This window comes from Pteropus vampyrus, unplaced genomic scaffold (assembly GCF_000151845.1).
Source record: "Pteropus vampyrus isolate Shadow unplaced genomic scaffold, Pvam_2.0 Scaffold288, whole genome shotgun sequence".
In the NCBI taxonomy this organism is placed as follows: domain Eukaryota; kingdom Metazoa; phylum Chordata; class Mammalia; order Chiroptera; family Pteropodidae; genus Pteropus; species Pteropus vampyrus.
In genome coordinates, this window is record NW_011889069.1 from 361,657 (window position 1) to 382,133 (window position 20,477).

At 35.3% G+C, this 20,477-nt stretch overlaps 1 protein-coding gene across 3 annotated transcripts in view; it reads right to left on the reverse strand.

The window, feature by feature from the left end:
* Nucleotides 1-20,477, reverse strand: part of ZBTB44 (zinc finger and BTB domain containing 44) — a 67,243-nt gene that overhangs the window by 8,655 nt on the left and 38,111 nt on the right. For 2 of the 3 annotated variants that reach the window (XM_011376213.2, XM_023521031.1), the window contains exons 2-5: nucleotides 15,204-16,274; nucleotides 4,811-4,895; nucleotides 2,263-2,426; nucleotides 569-869 (exon numbers count right to left, since the gene is read on the reverse strand). In XM_011376213.2, coding sequence (XP_011374515.1) covers nucleotides 569-869; nucleotides 2,263-2,426; nucleotides 4,811-4,895; nucleotides 15,204-16,221 — 1,568 coding nt within the window. In that variant the 5' untranslated portion in view covers nucleotides 16,222-16,274. The remainder of the gene's footprint in view (nucleotides 1-568; nucleotides 870-2,262; nucleotides 2,427-4,810; nucleotides 4,896-15,203; nucleotides 16,275-20,477) is intronic. The other variant, XM_011376214.2, reaches the window with a different exon arrangement.

Consider the following 20,477-nt stretch of genomic DNA (forward strand, 5'->3'; position numbering starts at 1 on the left):
TTAAATTATTAATATTAAAAGCATGAAGCTTTAAGCTGAAAACAAAAAAAAAACTTCACTTGATCTAAATAATCATATCCATTGTAATTGCTATTGTAATTTCTTACTGTATATTCCTTTATATAAAATTTTAAAAAAGAGAAGTGGTCAAGAATTTTATTAACATCCAAAGAATCTGAAGTAATCTAATATCACTAAGTATCTAACATGGTAAATTTTCCAAAAAGTCTATTTAAGATCCACTACAGAATTATTTTAACTTTATATTATTAAAAACAAGCAAATCAAAAAAAAAAAAACAAAAACAAAAAACCCTAATAGGATAGTAGTCTAGTCCTGTAGGAAAATATTTCTAATTCTAACTATAACAATATTTTTATTTGTTTATACTTAGAAGATCCAGCAAAATTTTATTAGATCGGGAGATCAGAGTATGGACAGTGGGAATTTAAAAAGAATGTGACTGATTACCTGGCAACCTGACAAAAACACAGCAGGCTGCCCTAAATGCAGGAAAAGAGAGTTTAGAAAGCAGTTTTCCTGGTTCAATTTTCGTTGTGCACCTCACCTGCTCTGGAAGTAGTTTGCTAGCTCTGACGCTTCATGGTTCAGACTCCTCAGGTGCACGATTAAATTTCCAGAGTTGGTGAACATGGCGCCACATGTTTTGCACTCGTAAATCCGAGGCTTGCGGATAATGTGCCGGGAAACCCTCATGTGGTGTTTATATTCCCCGAAGGAAGTGAAAGTGGCACTACATATCTGGCACCGGAAACAGCGTTTACCTTCATGCTTTAGGCGATGCATCTTTAGCGAGTAAGCCCTGGTGAACTTTTTCCCACAGCGGTCACACTGAAATGGTTTAATTCCTATAAAATAAAGCAAAAGAAAATATTATCTAAAAACAAAATAAACTAAACAATTATAAACCTCACAAATTTCTGAACTATAATTCTGTAGCAACAGTTAATTTGAAAAGACAAAAATCACCGCCAAAAATGAATTCCAATTCATTATCTGGAAAGGGTATAGAACACTAGAATAAAGTACTAGTGCTTTAAAAAAAAAAGAGCAGGTAGGATAAATAGGTAGCATGTACTCAGTTGATTTTTGAATATGCTTCTAAATTATCTATTTTACAGACATCAAAACACAATTTAATGACTATTTAAACAAAACCCAAATCCCCATCTCATTTATTTCATTTTATTAAAGAGGTTTATATTGCAAAGATGTGAAAACCATTAGTACCTTCTCTTCATTCCCTATGTCAGAGAAAAATGAGAAGATAAAAGAAAAATTCTAACATCTCTGAACATAATTAATGATCATGAGAGAACTATCATTTGATGACTTGGATTTTTGGGCATTTAATGTAACAGTGATAGAAAAAATATGTAGAAATTAATATCTGAATTATAAATTATATTAATGGCCACCTCCAATTCATTATCACGGTTTTGGCAAAAAATGTTCAAAAACTTCGAATTATAATCTGCTGATTTAACAAAATCATAGGGGATTGGTGTTAGTCACAGGGACTATTAGACCTATTGAAAGAAGAGGAAAGTGAGATAACAGATAAAAATGGTAGCAAAGATTTCTTACTTATCAGAGTTCATCGTTTCACTCACAAGATTGCTGTTACCTTTATGTGATCATTGAACTTAAGTTTCATCATTTATCCAAAATCTTTCATACTAAAAAAAAAACAAAAAACTACAAAGCTAACTAGCTAACTAGCTAGGACACAGAGAAATTCAAAATTGCAGAATTATAATTAAATTATTATTATCAGATTTAAAAAAAAAACAACTTTGGAAATCATTTCAAACTTGCAGAGAAGTTATAAGACTAGTGCAAACACTAAAATATACCCTCCTTTTTACTCCAGTTGCTTTATCATCTGTGTTCTACTTCATACATACATATATGTGTGTGTGTGTGTGTGTGTGTGTATATACACACACACACACCCCTAACATATCCAATATCTTTTTTATTTACATATTCTACACATACATTACTCTAGGTTTTAATCAGAATACTTAGGCCTATGGAAAAACGTATAGAGTAAATAGCTTTCTGATACTGAGCCATTTCGGCAATAGACCTAGGCCGAAAAAAAAATATCTCTCTCTATTAGAGAGAGATATACATGCTTTTTCATTCAAAACTTCCTCTTTTCTATTTTTAATTGGGATTCAAAAATAAAATGTTTTAGAGTACTCATTTATGCCACAATAGGGAAAATGACATTACCTGAGTGGATGAGCATGTGCTGTTTTAGGTTCTGAATACGGGTGAATCGCACCCCACAAGTTGGACACTGAAAAGGTCTGTCTGGACCATTTGGGCTTGGCCGTTCTGTACTGCTGGCAGAAGGAGCAATGTAGAGTTGGTAGGGATACTGAACATTTTCCAATCTAAAAAACAGACCAAAGAAGGCAACCAGGTTCTGATTTTTAAGTTGAATAAACATTTCTGTACAACTTTAAATGAACAAAAAAACATTTAAGAGACTTTCTGAAACAGTTTAACTGGCAGATAAGTTTAAATTACAGCAATATCAAAAATGTTATTGTCCAGAATGTCAAGCATCTTAAGTTAAGCAAGGATGTATGGCTGTAGAACACATTACAAATGGTTTTACTTCAGGTACCCTTAATCTAATCCTTTCCTTCTTACTACTGCTTTAGTTTCAGTCCTCATCAATACAAGGCTGAATTAATAACTTCTTCTCTTTAGTGCCACGGCCCTCTAATCCATCTTTCTCATTGTTTCACAGTGATCTCTCTAATTCAATCAGTCCCCTGGTTAAATTCCTGCAATGGTTCACTGTTATCTTCAGAATAAAGTCTAAACCTCTTTGCAAGGCACTCCCTATGATCTGGATTCTGTGTACTTTTCTAGCCTCATTTCTTATCATACTCCTCAAAGACCCAACACCAAGTAGTTCCTCCTAACAGTTCTCTCTCAATGTAGCCTACCTTCTTTGCCGTGGTAATGCCCAGTCATTTGATGAAATGCAGCAAACTCACCTCCTCTTCCTGGAAGCCTTCTTTGATTTATCAGTGGCTTATGTAGGTACCCTCCTATGTAGAGCAATTTCACCCTCTGCAGATCACTCACTATTATCTGTTTACTTGTCTGTCTTCACCTCTTTCCCTCCCCCCAAAATGGTTTGATCTCTTTAAGGACAAGGACTGCATATTTCAGCTCTAATATCTCCACCACTTAGCAAAGTATCTGGTATAGAACAGATGATCTCATTAATGTTTGAAATTAAGGAGCCTAGGCACATTTTCATTTGTTTACACTTTCACTAATTTATTCAAATGACTCTAGTATATAACCTGATCTAGCAGGTTTAGCTATTCAAGAATAGACTTTGAGTTCTCTGAATTCTTCAAGTTTGCAACTAACAGTTTTTAAGTCTGTCTTGGACTTTGTATGGAGTTAATTCAGTGGAGTCTATATTCGGTGATCAGAGACAAAATACTCAAGAAAATTTTCAGAACAGAGAATTAAAATAGGGTGATCCAATAGTGACTGGTGCTGCTTTATGTTAGACTGGTGGTTGGGAAAGGTTTCCTTGAGAACTGACATTTAGACTGTTATCTGAAAGTCAAGAAGGAGCCAATAATGTAAAAAGCAGGGGAGAAAGCACTTCAGGGAGAGTAAAGGCTCTAAGTGGCAGAAAGGTCCAAAAGCAGAATTAAATATGGAATATTCTAGGAACAGAAAGGAGATCTATATGGCTAAAAAATAGTATGCAAGGAACAGACTGGTCTGAAGGGAGTTAGGCAGAAGTCATATCATGTAGGGCTTTAAAAGGCATACCAAGTAGTTTATATTTACGTATGAATTTATGGAAAATTTTTAAGAATCTACTGCTTAGAACAGCAACATAACTTGACAATGGAAAGAAAAAGATCATTCTAGCTGCTACATGGAGAATGATTGGAGTAGGGGAAGAAATGATATCAGAGGCCAGTTGAAGGCTATTGTAGTAGTCCAGGCAAAAGATGGTAGTGTCTTGGGTGGTTGTAGTGGAGGCAGAGGAAAAGTAGACTGATATGGGATATGTTCTGGAGGTAGACCTGACAGGACTTGCTTAAGGATTAAATATGGGGTGGGGCAAGAGAGTGATGAGGGAAAGAAGGATCAAGTCTAACTCCCAGAGACATTGCTTGAGAAAATTGCGGGGATGATGATCCTGTTGACTGAGATGGGAAAGACTGAAGGAGCAGGCTTTGAAGGGGAGTTAGAAGTCTAGATTTCTGTCTTGGCCATCTTAACTCTGAAATGCCCCTTATATACCTATTTGAAAATATCAAGCAAGGAGGGTCAATCTGAAGATAATGATTTGGGAATTATGGGTATATAGATGAGGGTTTGGCAAACATTTTCTGTAGGTTAGACAGTATTTTTGGCTTTGCACACCAACATGATCTGTTTCAATCACTCAACTCTGCTACCCACAGACAGTATGTAAATGAATGTGGCTGTATTCCAATAAAATTGATTTACAAATAAAGGCTGCTGGGCTAGAACTGGTCTGTGGTCCATAGTTTGCCAACTCTTATATAGATACTATTTAAAGTGCTAGGACTAGGTAGTTTTGGAAATCCCAAATTACCCTTGTTTAAGTGGTCCGATTTATGATATGATGATGCTATCTTAATTCTGAAAAATACACCAGTGAGGTCTCAATAAACTTCTTATGTGATTCCAAGGCAAAATGCTTAAATTTAAGAGCTGCAAGAACAGCCCTCACAAGAAAATGATATACTATGTTAGTACTTACCGATCATCATCATCTGCATGAGCATTAGTGCTAGAAGTGCTTTGAAGTGTAGGTAACCCTTCAGTGACGCCTTCATCTACTGAGCCTGCAAATAAGAGGACACCTGTCAATACTTTGGTGTAAATAAGCCAAGATATTAATTGCAAGCTGTACCTCCAAGTCTCTAAACACAGACTAATGTATACGTATATCCTCAATTATTAATCAAAAATAAGTGTTTTATAATATTTTACTTTAATTAAACGTTTATGTGATTTAAAAAGAAATCATATATAAGACAACAGCCTTATATTACTACTTAAATTCTTTTAGGAATATTTCTTTGATATAAATTATAGAAACAAGCGGAGTAATACGAATATAAACTAAATGAAAATTTACACACAATTAAATGTTATAACCACTTAAGGAACCACTCAGTTTTTATTTTTTAAAACTTATTTTTGGCATAATCAAGATGTAAATCTGCAAGAGGGCTGGGCGGTGGCCACACTTCTCAGGGATGTGTTTCCCCCTTTTTCCTTTTGATCTTCTATTCTGCCCACTGCCAAGACAGCTATCTGAACAGTCTCCTGGAGTCTGGAGGAAGCAGAACAGGTTTAGTTGTGCCAGTATAGAATTTCGGGGTCTTTCACAACTTTCACATCCTCTGGGTCTTGACTTCTATTTCCCTCACTCTGAGTTGAACGAAAGTGCACTGTGTTTTGACAAATGTCTTAGAGAAAGACTGGTTTTAGTGCTCTGTTATCTGCTTATCTCTCTGGGGCAGACTATCTGCCTAAAATTAACCTGGCAGTACCCTGAGCATCTTTTCAAATACTTTTAAGGTGCCTTTTAAAAAGTCATTGTTTTTTGTGGGAGGGAAGATCTAAACAAACTCGTCTGTTATCATCAGGTACTGAACTGTGCCAATGTCTTAACCATGTTCAAATAAGTTGTGCTGCACCGATGAACAAATGAGAGCAGCTGAAGCTGTGTAGTTCATTAACAGCAAGCAAGCTTTCAATTGAAATATTTTAATGAAAGCTGAAATGTACTAATTATAACAGTTTGTACAACACTGTATATGGGAAGATTTAATAAGTATCACCTGTTAATAGACACAGAGGATAAAATTTCCTTCCAATGAAAATTTAGAATCTAATACTTCAGTTTTCCCTTTGGACCACTTCAATTAGCTAACATTATTAGGAAATGAATACATTTTCCACTTAAGTAAAAATTTCCAAAAAATGAAATCCCTTTTAAAAGGCATCCAAACTTACTTTATGAAATCATTTGTGCTAGAAAATTTGTGACAGGGTTACATTTTGTCTTGACTTTTTAAATAAAAGAATACTAAATATAATTGTTTTTTGTTGCTTGATGACTCACAAAAATCAAGAACACCAATTATTACACTATGTTCTATTACACTGACAGAGGTTTTTGAAAGGAGACAAGACTGTATGCATTTACATTCATCCTCAACTGCACTCCCATTCTTCCTGACTACCCCTCCACCATCTCATCCTTACTGGTGTGAGCTTAGCATTTCTATGCATGCCTTTTCTTTTTTTCTCTCCCTTATTGTCAAAGACATTTATGCTTTTCCTCTACGCCTACTTATACAACTTATTCCCAATCCTTCCAATTTGTTTTTTAATTCAGATGTGGGCTGAGAGGCCAGATAATGCTGCATTTTGTTTAAGAAAAAACTGTTCATTTGTCAATTTCCCATGCTCAGTTTTTCCCTTAAAAGAAGACTAACATTTCAATCTATCCTAGGATAAAAACTGGAAAAAATCCCAATATCTGGACCTGATCACCATGGACGCACAAAAAAAATTCTGTTTTATAGCAATATTCTGCAGTTATTCAGAATTATAGGCAATAGTAAAGCTTATAGGCATAGATATGAAAAAAGGCCTGGCAGTGTGATTAGGGCAGGGCAAGAAGATTGATCTAAGTGACATTTGCTCCTAACCATCAAGCAAACTGTACTACTTCTAGGAGGGGGTGGGTCTTAGTGAGGTGAAAATAAAAACCTTCTGCTTTGGACTGATTCTGGTACTGTCAAGATTTGCTTAAAAAGCAGGTCAGCAAGAAATAAAATGGAGTACAAGATACATCTAGCAGAAGGTCTCTCTTAAAACTATTTTTACATTCTGAAATATCATCTAAAGCTTGGTCTCTAGATTCCTAATTTGATGGATAGTGAACATGGAAAGTAAAACAAAGGGCATTCTCTTCTTGCCCATGGCTAGTAAATTCACCAAAAGCTAAAAATAAAAACCACTCTAAGCTAAGTTAAAACAAAATACACTTTTAGAATTCTATCCATACTGTGAACATTATAATATAGTGTAATAGCACCTATGCAACTATTGGCAAAAATAAACCTTGTAAACTCTTTTTTCCTGAGATGATGGTTTTTACCAATGATAACAAAAGTAACTATATAAACTGGAATTTTAATTGAACTGATTTAATGCTGATATACAAGCAATATTACACTCCTGAGGTGATAGCCATATTTCTTAAAATTATTAAAATCAAGTTTCCTTTCTACACTACAGGGATTCTGCTCTCAGTGGTAAATCAGGGCTAAGAATTCTGAACAGAGCCCTCTCACCTTAGGAAACAGTAAAGCTGTTGTACAGAAACAATCAGCTTTACATAATAAGGGCAAACTTATCAAGAAAGATGCTACTCTCTTCCACCAATAAAGAGTGCTGTCTGATAGCTCTGCTGCATCAAACTAACTCCTGTTTTCTGTTAACCACTGTTTTAGTTGAGACGGTTGGAAAAACTTCTGGTGGTAAAAAATAAAAGTGGCCATCCACTACTGAGCATTTACCATGTGCCAGCTACTGTTCTAAATGTTTTAAATACAATATCTCATTTCATAGCCAAGAGAAAAGCAGACCCTAATATTTAGGAACTGGCCTAGTGACACTTAGGAATGAGCCTGGTGTTCACAACAGTTAGGCCCTGGTGTTTTCCCATTGGACATAAAACAAATCTCACAGAACACCAACAGACCAGGTCACACTGGTCTGACAAAACACATAATTTTGTTTAAGCACAGACAAAAACAAGGTCATTGTGCAATCACAAAATACCAAATATCCCCCTCTATAGCTAAAAGTCACTGCTGCTTTAGGTTCACTTTGGTCTACATTTCTAGGCATTTGTTAAGATACTTAGAATTATTCCCGCTTTGACATCACCAGTCCTGAGAAAATCACTTCCTTGAATCCTCCCTAAAAAATCACCTAACACAATCCCAAATTCTCTAAGTCCTTTCTAACATCCTCTTACTAAGAAGCCCTAAAGATCCCATGTATGTGATCTCCCAGTTGCAAATGAGCAATGAACTCAACTTGTTTAATTATAGGTGTGCTCCTGCTAGACTTTGGTAACAGGGCACTGGCAGAAATGAACTCACAGAAATTCAGATGAAGTTCTCATTGCCTTACACTGGGAACCTCGGTAACACATTTAAAATTCCTTTTGAGGTGCAACCTGCCCCTGGCTGGGAGGTAAGTTCATGTTGAATCCACCTGAAAATTTCACTGAAGCCCTTCAGTGTTGGGTTTGTTTCCCCCCAAAAAAGGTCTTTTGGGAATATCCTGGTTATCCAATCAGATGTTATTGTTCCCTGATGAAATTTTTTCTAGACTTCTAACACTTGCTCCTATGATCTGTCTAGAGTGTTGACACTTATCTACAAGAGGAATAGACTATAATGAGAGGATGGACATAGGCTCAATTAGTCCAAATGAACTGGCATTGGAACTGAGTTCAGGAGATCTCTGGCAAAAACATTTCAAAGTTCTGAAAGGTATGACATAAATGAACCTTGAAAATATGGAAAGTGGCAGCAGACAGACAGAAGAGACCACATATCACATGACAGCAATTTATATGACAGAAATATCCAGAACAAACAAATCTATAGAGACAGTATATTAGTGGTTACCTAGAGCTGGGAGAAGTATAGGAGGGAGTCATTGCTAAGGGGTACACAGTTTCTTTCTAGGGTGATGAAAATGTTACAAATTTAGATTGTGGGGATGGTTGCACAACTCTGAATATACTAAAAACCACTATCGGATATACTTTAAATGAGTGAATTTTATGATACATAAGTTTTATTTCATTGAAGATGTTTAAAAAACACCTTATAAGGACTTCTTCAATTCTGTCATTGTGTCCTGAGAACTGCTTTATTTATTTAGTTTCAAATGTCCAAATCAGGTTTCTTCTGGTCCCTGATCAATGACTACTGGCCTTTAGTCAAGCCCTGGAAATAAAAAGTTACACAAGCATTATTCTTATGAACCATTGCAGTTCTCATGGGCTGTCTCAATCTAAAATTGTACCTCTTCCAGGCCAAACATCTGCTACCCATTTTCTCACTGTAACACTATCTCAATTATACTTATCTCTCAACTGGCTCAGTTTCACCAAGGATAACTTGGAGTTGCAAGTGGCCTTTCTGGGGGGAGTTTCTGCCATTACAAGACTGTTCATTTGAGATACATCAGCACTGTACCAATACTGGAGTATGGATTTTAAGAGATACTGCTGTGGATGTTTTCAATATACGGTCTTCCTATCAATGACACAACCTTGTTAAGACGAGGACAGAAACCAAGCACTGAGGTACATCTTTAAACACCTCCAATAAAGCTGAGTTTATTATTTATTTTTAGGATGGACTGAGGCTTTCTCATGCTAAAGAGCTACACTGTATTCCTGAGTAGGGAAATACCAACTTACTTCTCTAGTAGGAGGACCACACATTACATCGTTATTGTTGTTAAAGAACTCCATAAGCTTTATCTTTTAATCAGACTTTTCACTGTACTTATTCATAAAATTCAGGAAAAATAAAACAAGTGGAATTCTGAAACTGTAATTATCAAAGCACTTAAACACCCTCAAACTTTCAAGTATGGCCAAGCCCCAAGTACTGCCAAAGCCTTGATGGCAATAAGATAAACCCTCTGCGGGACCTGTAAGTTAACTCCTTATGAGTTAACAATAGGCTGTCTTTTACAAAAGTGAGAACTGTAGCTTAAGTCTTAGGTTTTGCCCTATTACCATCTGACATGATTAAACACTACAAGAGATTTATATATTGTCTCCAGCTTTATCACAAACAGGTTATGAGCCACATTCACTAAAGCAGGTTCTGAATCATTTACAACTAGAGCAGGGGTCCCAAACCCCTGGGCCAAGGACTGGTACTGGTCTGTGCCCTCTCAGGAACCAGGCCGCACAGTAGGAGGTTGAGTAGCAGGCAAGTAAGGAAAGTTTCATCTGTATTTGCAGCCGCTCCCCCAGCGCTAGCATCACCGCCTCAGCTCCACCTCCGATCATCAGGCATTAGATGCTCATAGGAGCACAGGTCCCTAGTGCCAAAAAGGTTGGAGACCACTAATCTAGAGTTTTGGTCTTCTGGAAAAGATGCCACCAGAGAGAACTTGCCACTGAGTATCAATAAAAAGTGATCAGATTTTGTTAACTGACTCAGCAGTATAACTTCAAGGTGTTGTTCACTGGCTTCATGTTTCCCAAAAGATACTAGATGTTCCTTCCTTCCGAGGAATTTTCCTAAAGATATTTACTTAAAAAGCGGACAGCTCCACCCAAGATGATGAAATCAGATTAATTTTCTGATTCTTCAGTACTCTTTTCTGACCCTTTATTACTAATCACTATTAATTTTGACTATTACAACTACTACCTCTCATCTTCATCCTATTGTTTTTGACTCCCTAAGATCTCCTTCTGCCACTTAATGGAAAACAAAACTCTTCTGTTTTTTTCAGGTCCTATTCTGAATTTAACAGACTGCTGATCTATTATCTACCATCTGACCCATTAACAAAACTTTTAATAACTGTTTCTTTAAACACTTCAGAAGGTAGATTCCCTTTTACACGCCCCTTGTATCCATCACATCCCAGCCCTCAGACTTGTTTAAAAAAAAAGGGGGGGGGGATGGCCTTGACCTCACATCAGCAAAATGCTTTTGCTGAAGTCATTGCAATCCTAGCAGCAAGGCATAGTCAATCAGAAAAATGCTAATACTGGGGCTCTCCTAATCATGATAGTTTGTTCTCTTCAGAGACACTTCAGCCTGGTTTACAGAAACTGTTTACAATTCCATTCAAGGAGTCTGTCCATTTTAAGGGACACGAAATTGGCTCATTCCTATTGTAATGAGTAATACTTGTATTTCCAATACTCCTATCACTAGGATATTATTTATGTGCAGAGGAGTTACATGCGCCTGCTGCACACTAACTTATCTTGTGTATTTAAGAGTTACTGTTAGGGATTTTTAGATATTAAAACCACTGCCCACCCCAACTTGTTCAACTACAGGTGTGTTCCTTTTGTTCTTTGGCTGACATACTTAATAGGTATTACTATCCTTGCTTTAAAGTTACAGAAAATCAGTGAGGTTAAGTGACTTGCTCAAGTCACGTATCTGTTAAGTGGCAAAAACCAGTAGCAGAATCTAGATCTGTCTGACTCTAAGTCCTGAACTTTTAATCATTATGCTATATAGCATATAAGATCAGTGTTGCAATTCCACCATTATTTTAGCTGCTCACCTCAACAAATTTATCTATTCACTACCATTACTGAAAAAATAGTCAACTTATATCTTAGTATCTTCATCGACCTTCACAATGATCACTTTTTCCTTTAATAGCAGATTTTAGAGTCTAGGAAAAAAAAAAAAGAATTCCTTTGCTAACATAGTAAACTATAGATTATCTAGAACTAGTTATATTTGTTATAGTGCATACAGATAATTGAATACTTCAAGATAAATAATGAAGCCATATCATGAAGTCCTTCTCACTTATAAATTTTTTCTTAAACTTCATCAGATATTGTCACCTTTTCGAGTAGCAACACCTAACCTGAACTTAGCAGTCTCTTTTCTCTTTTAAGTTTGCTGTATTTATTGCCCTAAGTTGAGGGTGTTAGATTTTACAACCTTTTGCTGGGGAACTGGTAATAAAAGGAACTTAAAAGAATAGGTAATATCCTATTTGAATTAATTTCATGGATAATCAAATTATCATTTTAGAATATCATGACTATATTAAATATTATGTCAGTCTCTAGACTGACAAACTACCTCTTAGATATCTTCTTTAATAAATCAGTAAGTAAAATTAGGTACTCTTATGAAGTATTCCTATGTAGTATGGAAGAAAGTACCATATACATCTTCCCTTTCTCCTTTCCGCATTTTTTGGCTGCCCATTATATACTAAGAACTCAATTTTTCTGTAAGGCTTTGTTTTAGTGTATAAATTTAGAGTTAAGATAGGTTAGATGAGAGTGATTAATACATGTGCTACAAAGGCAAGGAAGAAAACCTCACCTGGATAATTTGATTACACGATATTCAGCTCAGAGTTGTTCGCATGTCTGCTTTAAAACAGAACTCACATTTTTATAACAGAATATATTAGAAATTAGGCTTATACAACTGAAAGATTTATCTACTTATGTTCCTAACTTCTCTATTTATGTTAATCTAGTACAGGCAAAATCTGAACTGATTAATATCCTTGAAAATGGTAAAATAAGACTATTTCACATGTCTAGTTAGCAAGATATTCAGTTAGATTAATATTTGGTTTCTAAGTTCTCAGATAAATGATTAACATAGTAATTATTCATTAAACAGCTCATTATTCAGAATAAATGAAGCTGTTTTCAGGATTAAAGACTCTAGTAACTTAACAAAAACTTGGGTCACATCAACAAATAGCTATGATCTCCTGCCATTAAATATCTTATTGGATGTGTGGTCACTTGAATTCTTCAAATGTATCTTGACCCAAATTCAGTAATATGATTTTTAATCGGCATTGAGGATTGAACTGTGCCCCCTCTAAAGACCTATTCAAGTTTTAACCCCTGGTACCTGTGAATTTGACATTATTTGAAAATAAGGTCTTTGCAGATATAATCAAATTAATGAGCTCATATTGGAGTAGGGTGGGGCCCAATCCAATGACTGGTGTCTTGATAAGGGGAGGGAGATTTGGATCTGACGCCAAGGGAATGCCACATGAAGACAGAGGTAGAAATCACAGGCATGCAACTACAAGTTAAGAACTGTCAATAACTGCCAGAAGATAGGAAGGAAGGATTGATCATTCCCCTGTAGCCTTCAAAGGGAGCATCGCCCTGACAACACCTTAAATTCAGCCTTCTGGCCCCCTGAATTATGAAAGAATAAATTTCTGCTGTTTAAATTACCCAGATTATGGTACTTTGTTGTGGCAGCACTGGGAAACTCATATAGTGAGTCAAAATTCAAGAAAGTAGTAACGAAGTTACTATGGACTTCATGGTTCTTCAATCTTTTGGAGAAATCCTCTTTATTATTCTGTTAGCTTTCTTTACTCTCTGAATATAAATATTTATCAAGGATCAGTCCTTTGGTTTTGGCACATATATGTATATATATGCATAAATGTATATGTTTATAAATATATTAATATAACCCTGCCCCCCCCACGTTGAGATTCAATCTGTCAGTGCTAAATGACCTAAAAGACCCAAATTGGTAATCTTCAGTCATGATCTCACCAATCCTGCCTTTTTAAGTGCTCTGTGGCATAATATTGCTTGGTGAGCAGCCAAGCATAAATCACATAAATTTGACCTTTTTGACTTACTCTTAAAATTAGGTTTCCACTTCTTTCTGATTTTCATATTATAGTTATTGCATTTAATAGGCTCCTTTATATGATTGCTATTATTTTTTGTACCATTAAGAAAAACTGTAAAAGACTTAATGTAAGACACATCTGAATTCAGATATGAAAAATTGTGCCTCAGAATCACTAATTATAACATTAACAATATTTTCCTAGTACCCTGACCCCTCCCATTCTCTTAATCCGTATATTCAAATATCATCAGGTAGTAATGATTCTTCCTCTACAAAGCCTTTTAATATCCATTTTCTTTATAGTTTTACTCTAAGCATCTTCATTCATTCAAAGACAACCCAGTAACTGATTTCTGAAACTGTCTTTGCTCAGCAAAATTCCCTGCATATCAATACCAAATTAATTTTCCTAAAATATATGTAAATGTTTTTCTTTTTATTTCCTTTAAGGTAGACTCCTTATCAACACTAGGACTGGATCCAAGCTTAGTTGGCCTAGCTGTGGCAGACACTGCTAGCTGCATACAATATCCATTCTCCTTTATATTTGTTTGAGGCAGTTATACAACCAAGATACATTTCTTCCCAGATTCCCTTGCAGCTAGAACAACCATGTGACACAATCTTGCAGAAGTTTTTTAGGGATTTCTGGGAACATCTGTACTTTCCTGATATAAACACTACCCCTCCCTTTCTAGAATATGAGGCTAAAAGATGAAGCAAACATTTTGTAACCATGAAGCAATAAGCATTCAAATAAAACTGACAAAGGACGGTAGATTATAAATATATAAGGAGCCTAGGTCACTGATTACATTGTAGGGCCACTGTACCAGTCCTGGACTTTCTATTTCTGAATGTTTTATGTGATAAAATTAAAATCCTGTTTGGTTTAAGCCACTCTGAAGGAATTCTGTTACATGCAGTTGAATGCAATCCTAACTGAAACTCGTGTTCAAGGCTCTTCACAACATGCTCTTGACCACTCATTTTGTCTTATCTCCCATTATTTTCCATACTGGAGAGCTTCCATGCTTTATTCACACCATTCTGCATTAAATTCACTGCTTACCAAACATGCAATGCTCTTCCACACCTCTGTGCTTTTACACATTTTCGAAGAAATGTCATTCCCTCAACTGGGCAAATTCTTCCTTATTAAGATCCAGCTCAAATATATAGTATTAAGGTGCTCTTTCCTTTATGGAGCCATAATACTTTGTGCATATCTCTAGCCTAGCATTAACCATTGATTTATACATCTGCTTCCTCAATTATACTATTAATTCCTCAGATGCAGCAACTACCTCTTTTTTTTTTTTTTTATCATGTATACTCAATGCTTGGCACATGCTAAGTTTCCAATCAATATTTTAATATAGAATAAAACACTAACTGGATTTTTTTAAACTGGTATTTTTTGCATTGAAAGTAATTCACAATTCATTCATCTATATCTGTATCTGCCTTTGTCCAATCAGATACCATTCAACTATTTTCTTTCTTCCCCAATGTATAACTTGCGAAAAAAATGTATAGTACCAGTAGCACATAAAAAAATCCAATTATCATGTTTTATTCTTCCTAATATTTCCTATAGGACCCAGCACAAAACTTTTCATCTAGTAAGCACTTAAAAATGCTTGAATTGACTTTAAAACATCATGAAAAACACAGAAGACATTATACCTATAGAGGAAGACTGTGGACTAATCAGAAGGTCCTCTTGGACTTGTTCACTTCCTGGCACTGTCTGCTGATCACTCAGTGAACTCTGAGATGCACTGACAGGCTGGGATACTTCCTCATGGACCTCCTCATCACTTAACCTTTCTACTTTGACCCGGACATCTTCTTCAGTACCCAAAGGCAAGGTAGTTTTTGTGCTCTCACAAGTCACAAAATCAGCCATTCTTCTACCTGTCTCAGATGGGCCAGGTAATTCTAAGGTCCGGGTATTTTCTGCCTGCTTAACCTTATCAGGCTGAATCCTTCGATCAATTCCAAAAGGAAAAGTCCAGGGAAAAGCTAAAGAAGAGTCAACTGGTTGATTTCTATTTTCTGAGTAGGAAGCTGAAGAATTCAATACCTGGGGAGAACTTGTTTGTGTGCTACACTTTACAGGACTTTCAGGAGACATAACAATGTAGCTTTTGCGCTTTCTCCGGGATTCGCGGCAGACAGGAATGGTTCTTTCTACCACACTGCACTCTGAAGACACTGGAGAAATGCTTCCATCTCGAGAAGTAAAATTGCAGTTAGAGTTATTTTCTTGTCCAGCATCTAGACCCTTTTCTGGTTGACTATTAGGTGTATTCCATAAAATGCTTGATTTCATGAACTCTGAGCAGGTGCTAGCAACACTAAACATTTGCATATAGCTGGCTGCAGCTAAAACATCAATGATATTTTCTGTGTTAATTGACAGAGTGGCTGTGTAAGCATATTCTAAAAGCGGTATAAAACCAGTCACTGTAACATGATGCAAATCCAACACATTTTTGTTCTCATCCTCTGCTTGGCCTACAAGTTTGGTGCGAAAAAAATCACTGCAAGCTGCTAGTACCACCTTATGTGCCCGGAAGATTTTGTCCTGGACACGAATAGTGATATCACAAAAATGTCCATCATTTCGCAGCATATTTAGCTTTCCAAGCATTTCCTGGCTGTGGGAAGAGGAGCTATGAGTAAACGTTTTCACACCCATCTTTTCCTTCTTCTATAGATGCTCTTCAAGGATGCAAATGAATCAGAAATGACCTAAAAAATACATAAAATAAGCATTAATTGATGGAGCCAAGAATATGCAATGCAGAAAGGAAAGTCTCTTCAACAAATGGTGTTGGGAAAACTACACAGCCATATGCAAAAGAATGAAACTAGATTATTATCTTATACCATACACAAAAATTAACTCAAAATGGATTAAAGATTTGAATGTAGGACCTGAAACAACAAAATACATATGCACTAAGCTCATGAACATTGGTCTTAGAGATGATTTTTGTGAACCTAACTCCAAAAGCAAGGAAACAAAAACAAAAATAAATGAATGGGACTACATCAAACTAAAAAACTTCTCCAAAGCAAAACAAAACAAAAAATGGCAACTAACCCAATGAGAGAAGATTTCTGCAAATGATACTTCCAATAAGGAAGTATATATACTTCTTTATATATCTGAAATATATAAAGAACTCACACAACTCAACAACAACAAAACAAACAAACAACCTGAATAAAAAGAGGACAGAGGATCTGAGGAGACATTTTTCCAAGGAAGACATACAGATGAGCAATGCACATTACATCACTAATTACTAGGGAAACGCAATTCAAAACCACAATGAGATACCACCTCACTTGTTGAGAGTGGCTATTACTAGTAAGACAAGACATATCACATGTTGGAGAGAATGTGGTGAAAAGGGAACCCTTACACATTGCTGGTGGGAATGTAAATTGGTGCAGCCACTCTGGGAAACAGTATGGAGCTTTCTTAACAAATTAAGAATAGAACTACCATATGACTCAGCAATCCCTCTTCTGGGTATTTATGCAAAAAGTTTGAAAACACTTACTCGTAAAAATATATGTACCCTTATGTTCACTGCAGCATAATTTACAATAGCCAAGACATGGAAACAACCTATTGACAAGTGATTAAAGAAGATGAGGTACATATATACAATGGAATAGTGCTCAGCCATAAAAAATACTACTATTTGTGGCAATATAAACGGATCCAGAGAGTATTATGCTAAGTGAAACAAGTCAGATGGAAAAGGACAAAAACTAAGATTTCATTCAAATGTGGAATATAAAACAAAAAGCAACAAATGAATGAACAAAACAAGTTAAACAAACTCACAGATACAGAAAACAGATGGTAGTTATTAGATGGGAAGGGAGGTCAGGTGAGGGTGAAGAGAGTAAAGAGGATCAAATATATATGGTGATGGAAGGAGACTAGACTTTGGGTGGTGAGCGCACAATAAAGTACACAGATATCAAATTATAATGTTGTATACCTGAAATTTATATAATGTTATTAACCAATGTTACCCCAATAAATTGAATAAAAAAATAAAACCTCTTCATGGAAAACTTCACATACAAAAAACCCCAAACACAAAAATTCCCCCTACCTAGTCCACCCAACTGTCTAATCAGTGGAGTCTATGAACTGTTTTAATGAGCTGCATAGTTTTAAATAATAAGTTTGTAAATAATGACAATTATGTGCCAGACACTGTTTTAAATGCTTCGCATTTGATCATTTATTTGATTGTTATGATATCTCTATCAGCAGGAGCATTATTATCCCTGTCTGAAAGAAAAGAGTAATTACCTTGCTGAAATAAAAATGTTAGTAAGTGGCAGGCCCAGGGTTCAAATCCAAGCAGGCTGGCTCCAGAACCTGTATACTCTTAACCTCAATGCCATTTACTGCCTCTTTTAGGATATAAAGTAAGTAAATATAGATTAGATGGTTAAAAGTTCAGGTTTTAGAACATGATAGGCCTGAATTCTCTTCCTCAACAATTCCTCCAAGGCTGTTATAAGGACTAAATGAAACAATATATGCAGTAAATACTTTTGCACGGTATTTGGCACTCTATAACTGCTCAACAGATAAAAGCAGTTACTGTTGATTTTATTACTAATACAATAAAACAACCTTTCTGGAAGTAAATTTATTAAAAAACAATGTTTAGGAATCAATCAACTGATTGGATTTTCCTTTAAAAAAAAAAAAAGACGGTTTGCTGTCATCAGATTTTACATTTATTTACTAAAAATATAAAGAACTGACATTCTCAAATACTGTGAAGTTAGCTAATCTAACAATGATCAGTTTCTTTCCCTTTAACCTCTTTTTATACTCTCTAAGTGAAGTCAGGGAGATTTATATTAGCCCTTTGACAAAGATAAGAAAACTAATGCTCAGAGAAGTTAAGTGACTACCAAACGACAAGCAAAGCTGAGTCTTCTAACTCCTAAATCACAGTACTTTTCCAATGCAAAAAACAAAACAGCTATGTACATCAATTATTTTACCTAAGATAAATTACTTTAAATAAATAACTCCTTAAAATTTGATTCATATCTCTGCTGTCCAGATTGCTCTGCTGTGAACAATCTCCACTTTTCAATAGTCTTTTAAGACTGGTTCCACACTAGTCAGTTGGTACTGAAATGATGCAAAACAAAGCAAATTTTGGGAAATACTTTTTGTAAATTAGATAAAAAAGATACCAAATGCTTCAAAAATATAGCCACCAATTAAAAATTATATTAAAGATGAATATTTACTGGACCAGGAAAAATGTTTGGTTCTGAGTATTATATGAATGCACAATTACTAACATATAATAAACACTCAATAGTGGTAGTTATTATTATACATTAGTGATAAATGTGATCAAAGAAAAATAGACTATGGTCCCACCTTTGTGAAATATATATGTGTGTGTATTTGTACACATATGCAGAGCAAGAGAACATGAAGTCTTAACTAGAGATTCATGGATTCCCCTACCATGATCATTCTGAAACTATATATGGAGTAATGTCTGCATGTATATACAGTAGCTTTCTTCATATTTAAGAAAATCATTGTTAGAAGTATGGGTGTTTATTCTCTCTTTCTTGCACATTAAACAAACTTTTTCTTAAAACGACAACAGCAGCAACAATAATGACAGCATACTGCTACAAAACCCTGGGGTTTCAGGTACTTTTAGTTCAAACTCTAAAGTTATACAGGGTAGGTATACTTTTTCTTTCCCCCGAAAAGGGTTTCAAAAACTGAATATGGTAATCACATTCCACTCTTTCCTAAGGTTTCTCTTCTTTAAACTAAATATCTCTAGTCCCTTTTAGTGCGCCTTAAAGTTTGATTCAGTTGGAGGGACTTCTTTAAGAAGAAAAAACATGTATCAAAAACAAGAATAAAGAATGGTTAATAACTACATTCTTATCAACAAGTATCTCAAATAGAAAAGAATTAAGTGCTCTGAAGAAAAGATACAGCAGCTAAATGGAAAAGAAAACAAGACCCCTATATATGATGCCTACAAGAGACTCATTTCAGATTAAAAGACACACAGACTAAAAAGAAGGGGATGGAAAAAGATACTGCCCTGATAGACCTAGAGGGTATTACGCTGAATGAAATAAGTCAGATAAAGACAAATATCATGATTTCATGGACACGTGGAATCTAAAGAGCAAAATAAACAACAACAAAAACAAACGTATAGATACAGAGAATATTTTGAGGGCTACTAGATAGGAGAGGAATTGCGGGGGATAACAAAAAGTGCAAAGGGATTAAGAAGTACAAATGGATAGTTACAAAACAGACATGGAGATATTGAGTGTAGCATAAGGAAAATAGTTAATAATGTTGTAATAAATATGTAAGGAAAAAGAGGGGTACTAGATTTAGTGAGGTGATCACTTTGTGAGTTATACAGATCTCTAATCACTATGCTATACAACTGAAACTAATATATTATTGTATGCCAACTATAACTGAAATAACCTCACTGAATTGCACAATGTAAATACGAGCAATTAATTGTCTATTACATTTCAATAAAGCCGGGAAAAAAATTTTTTTGATTCATATCCTTGCTATCCAGGTTGCTCTGCTTTGAACAATCTCTACTTTTCAATACTCCTTTATAGCTGGTTCCATACAATATAACAGATATGGTAAGATCATAACTGAGCATACTTCAGTACTTTTACCTTCCTGTTCTGGACACAAATATTATTAAGACTAAATCAGGCATTCTTTAAAAAAATTTATTTTACCTTTTAAGTTTAATGGGGTAACACTGATTAATACAATTATATATTTTCAGGTGTACATTATAATTTGACATCTATATATTCTATTGTGTGATTACCACCCAAAGTCCAGTTTCCTTCAGCTATCATATATTTGATCTC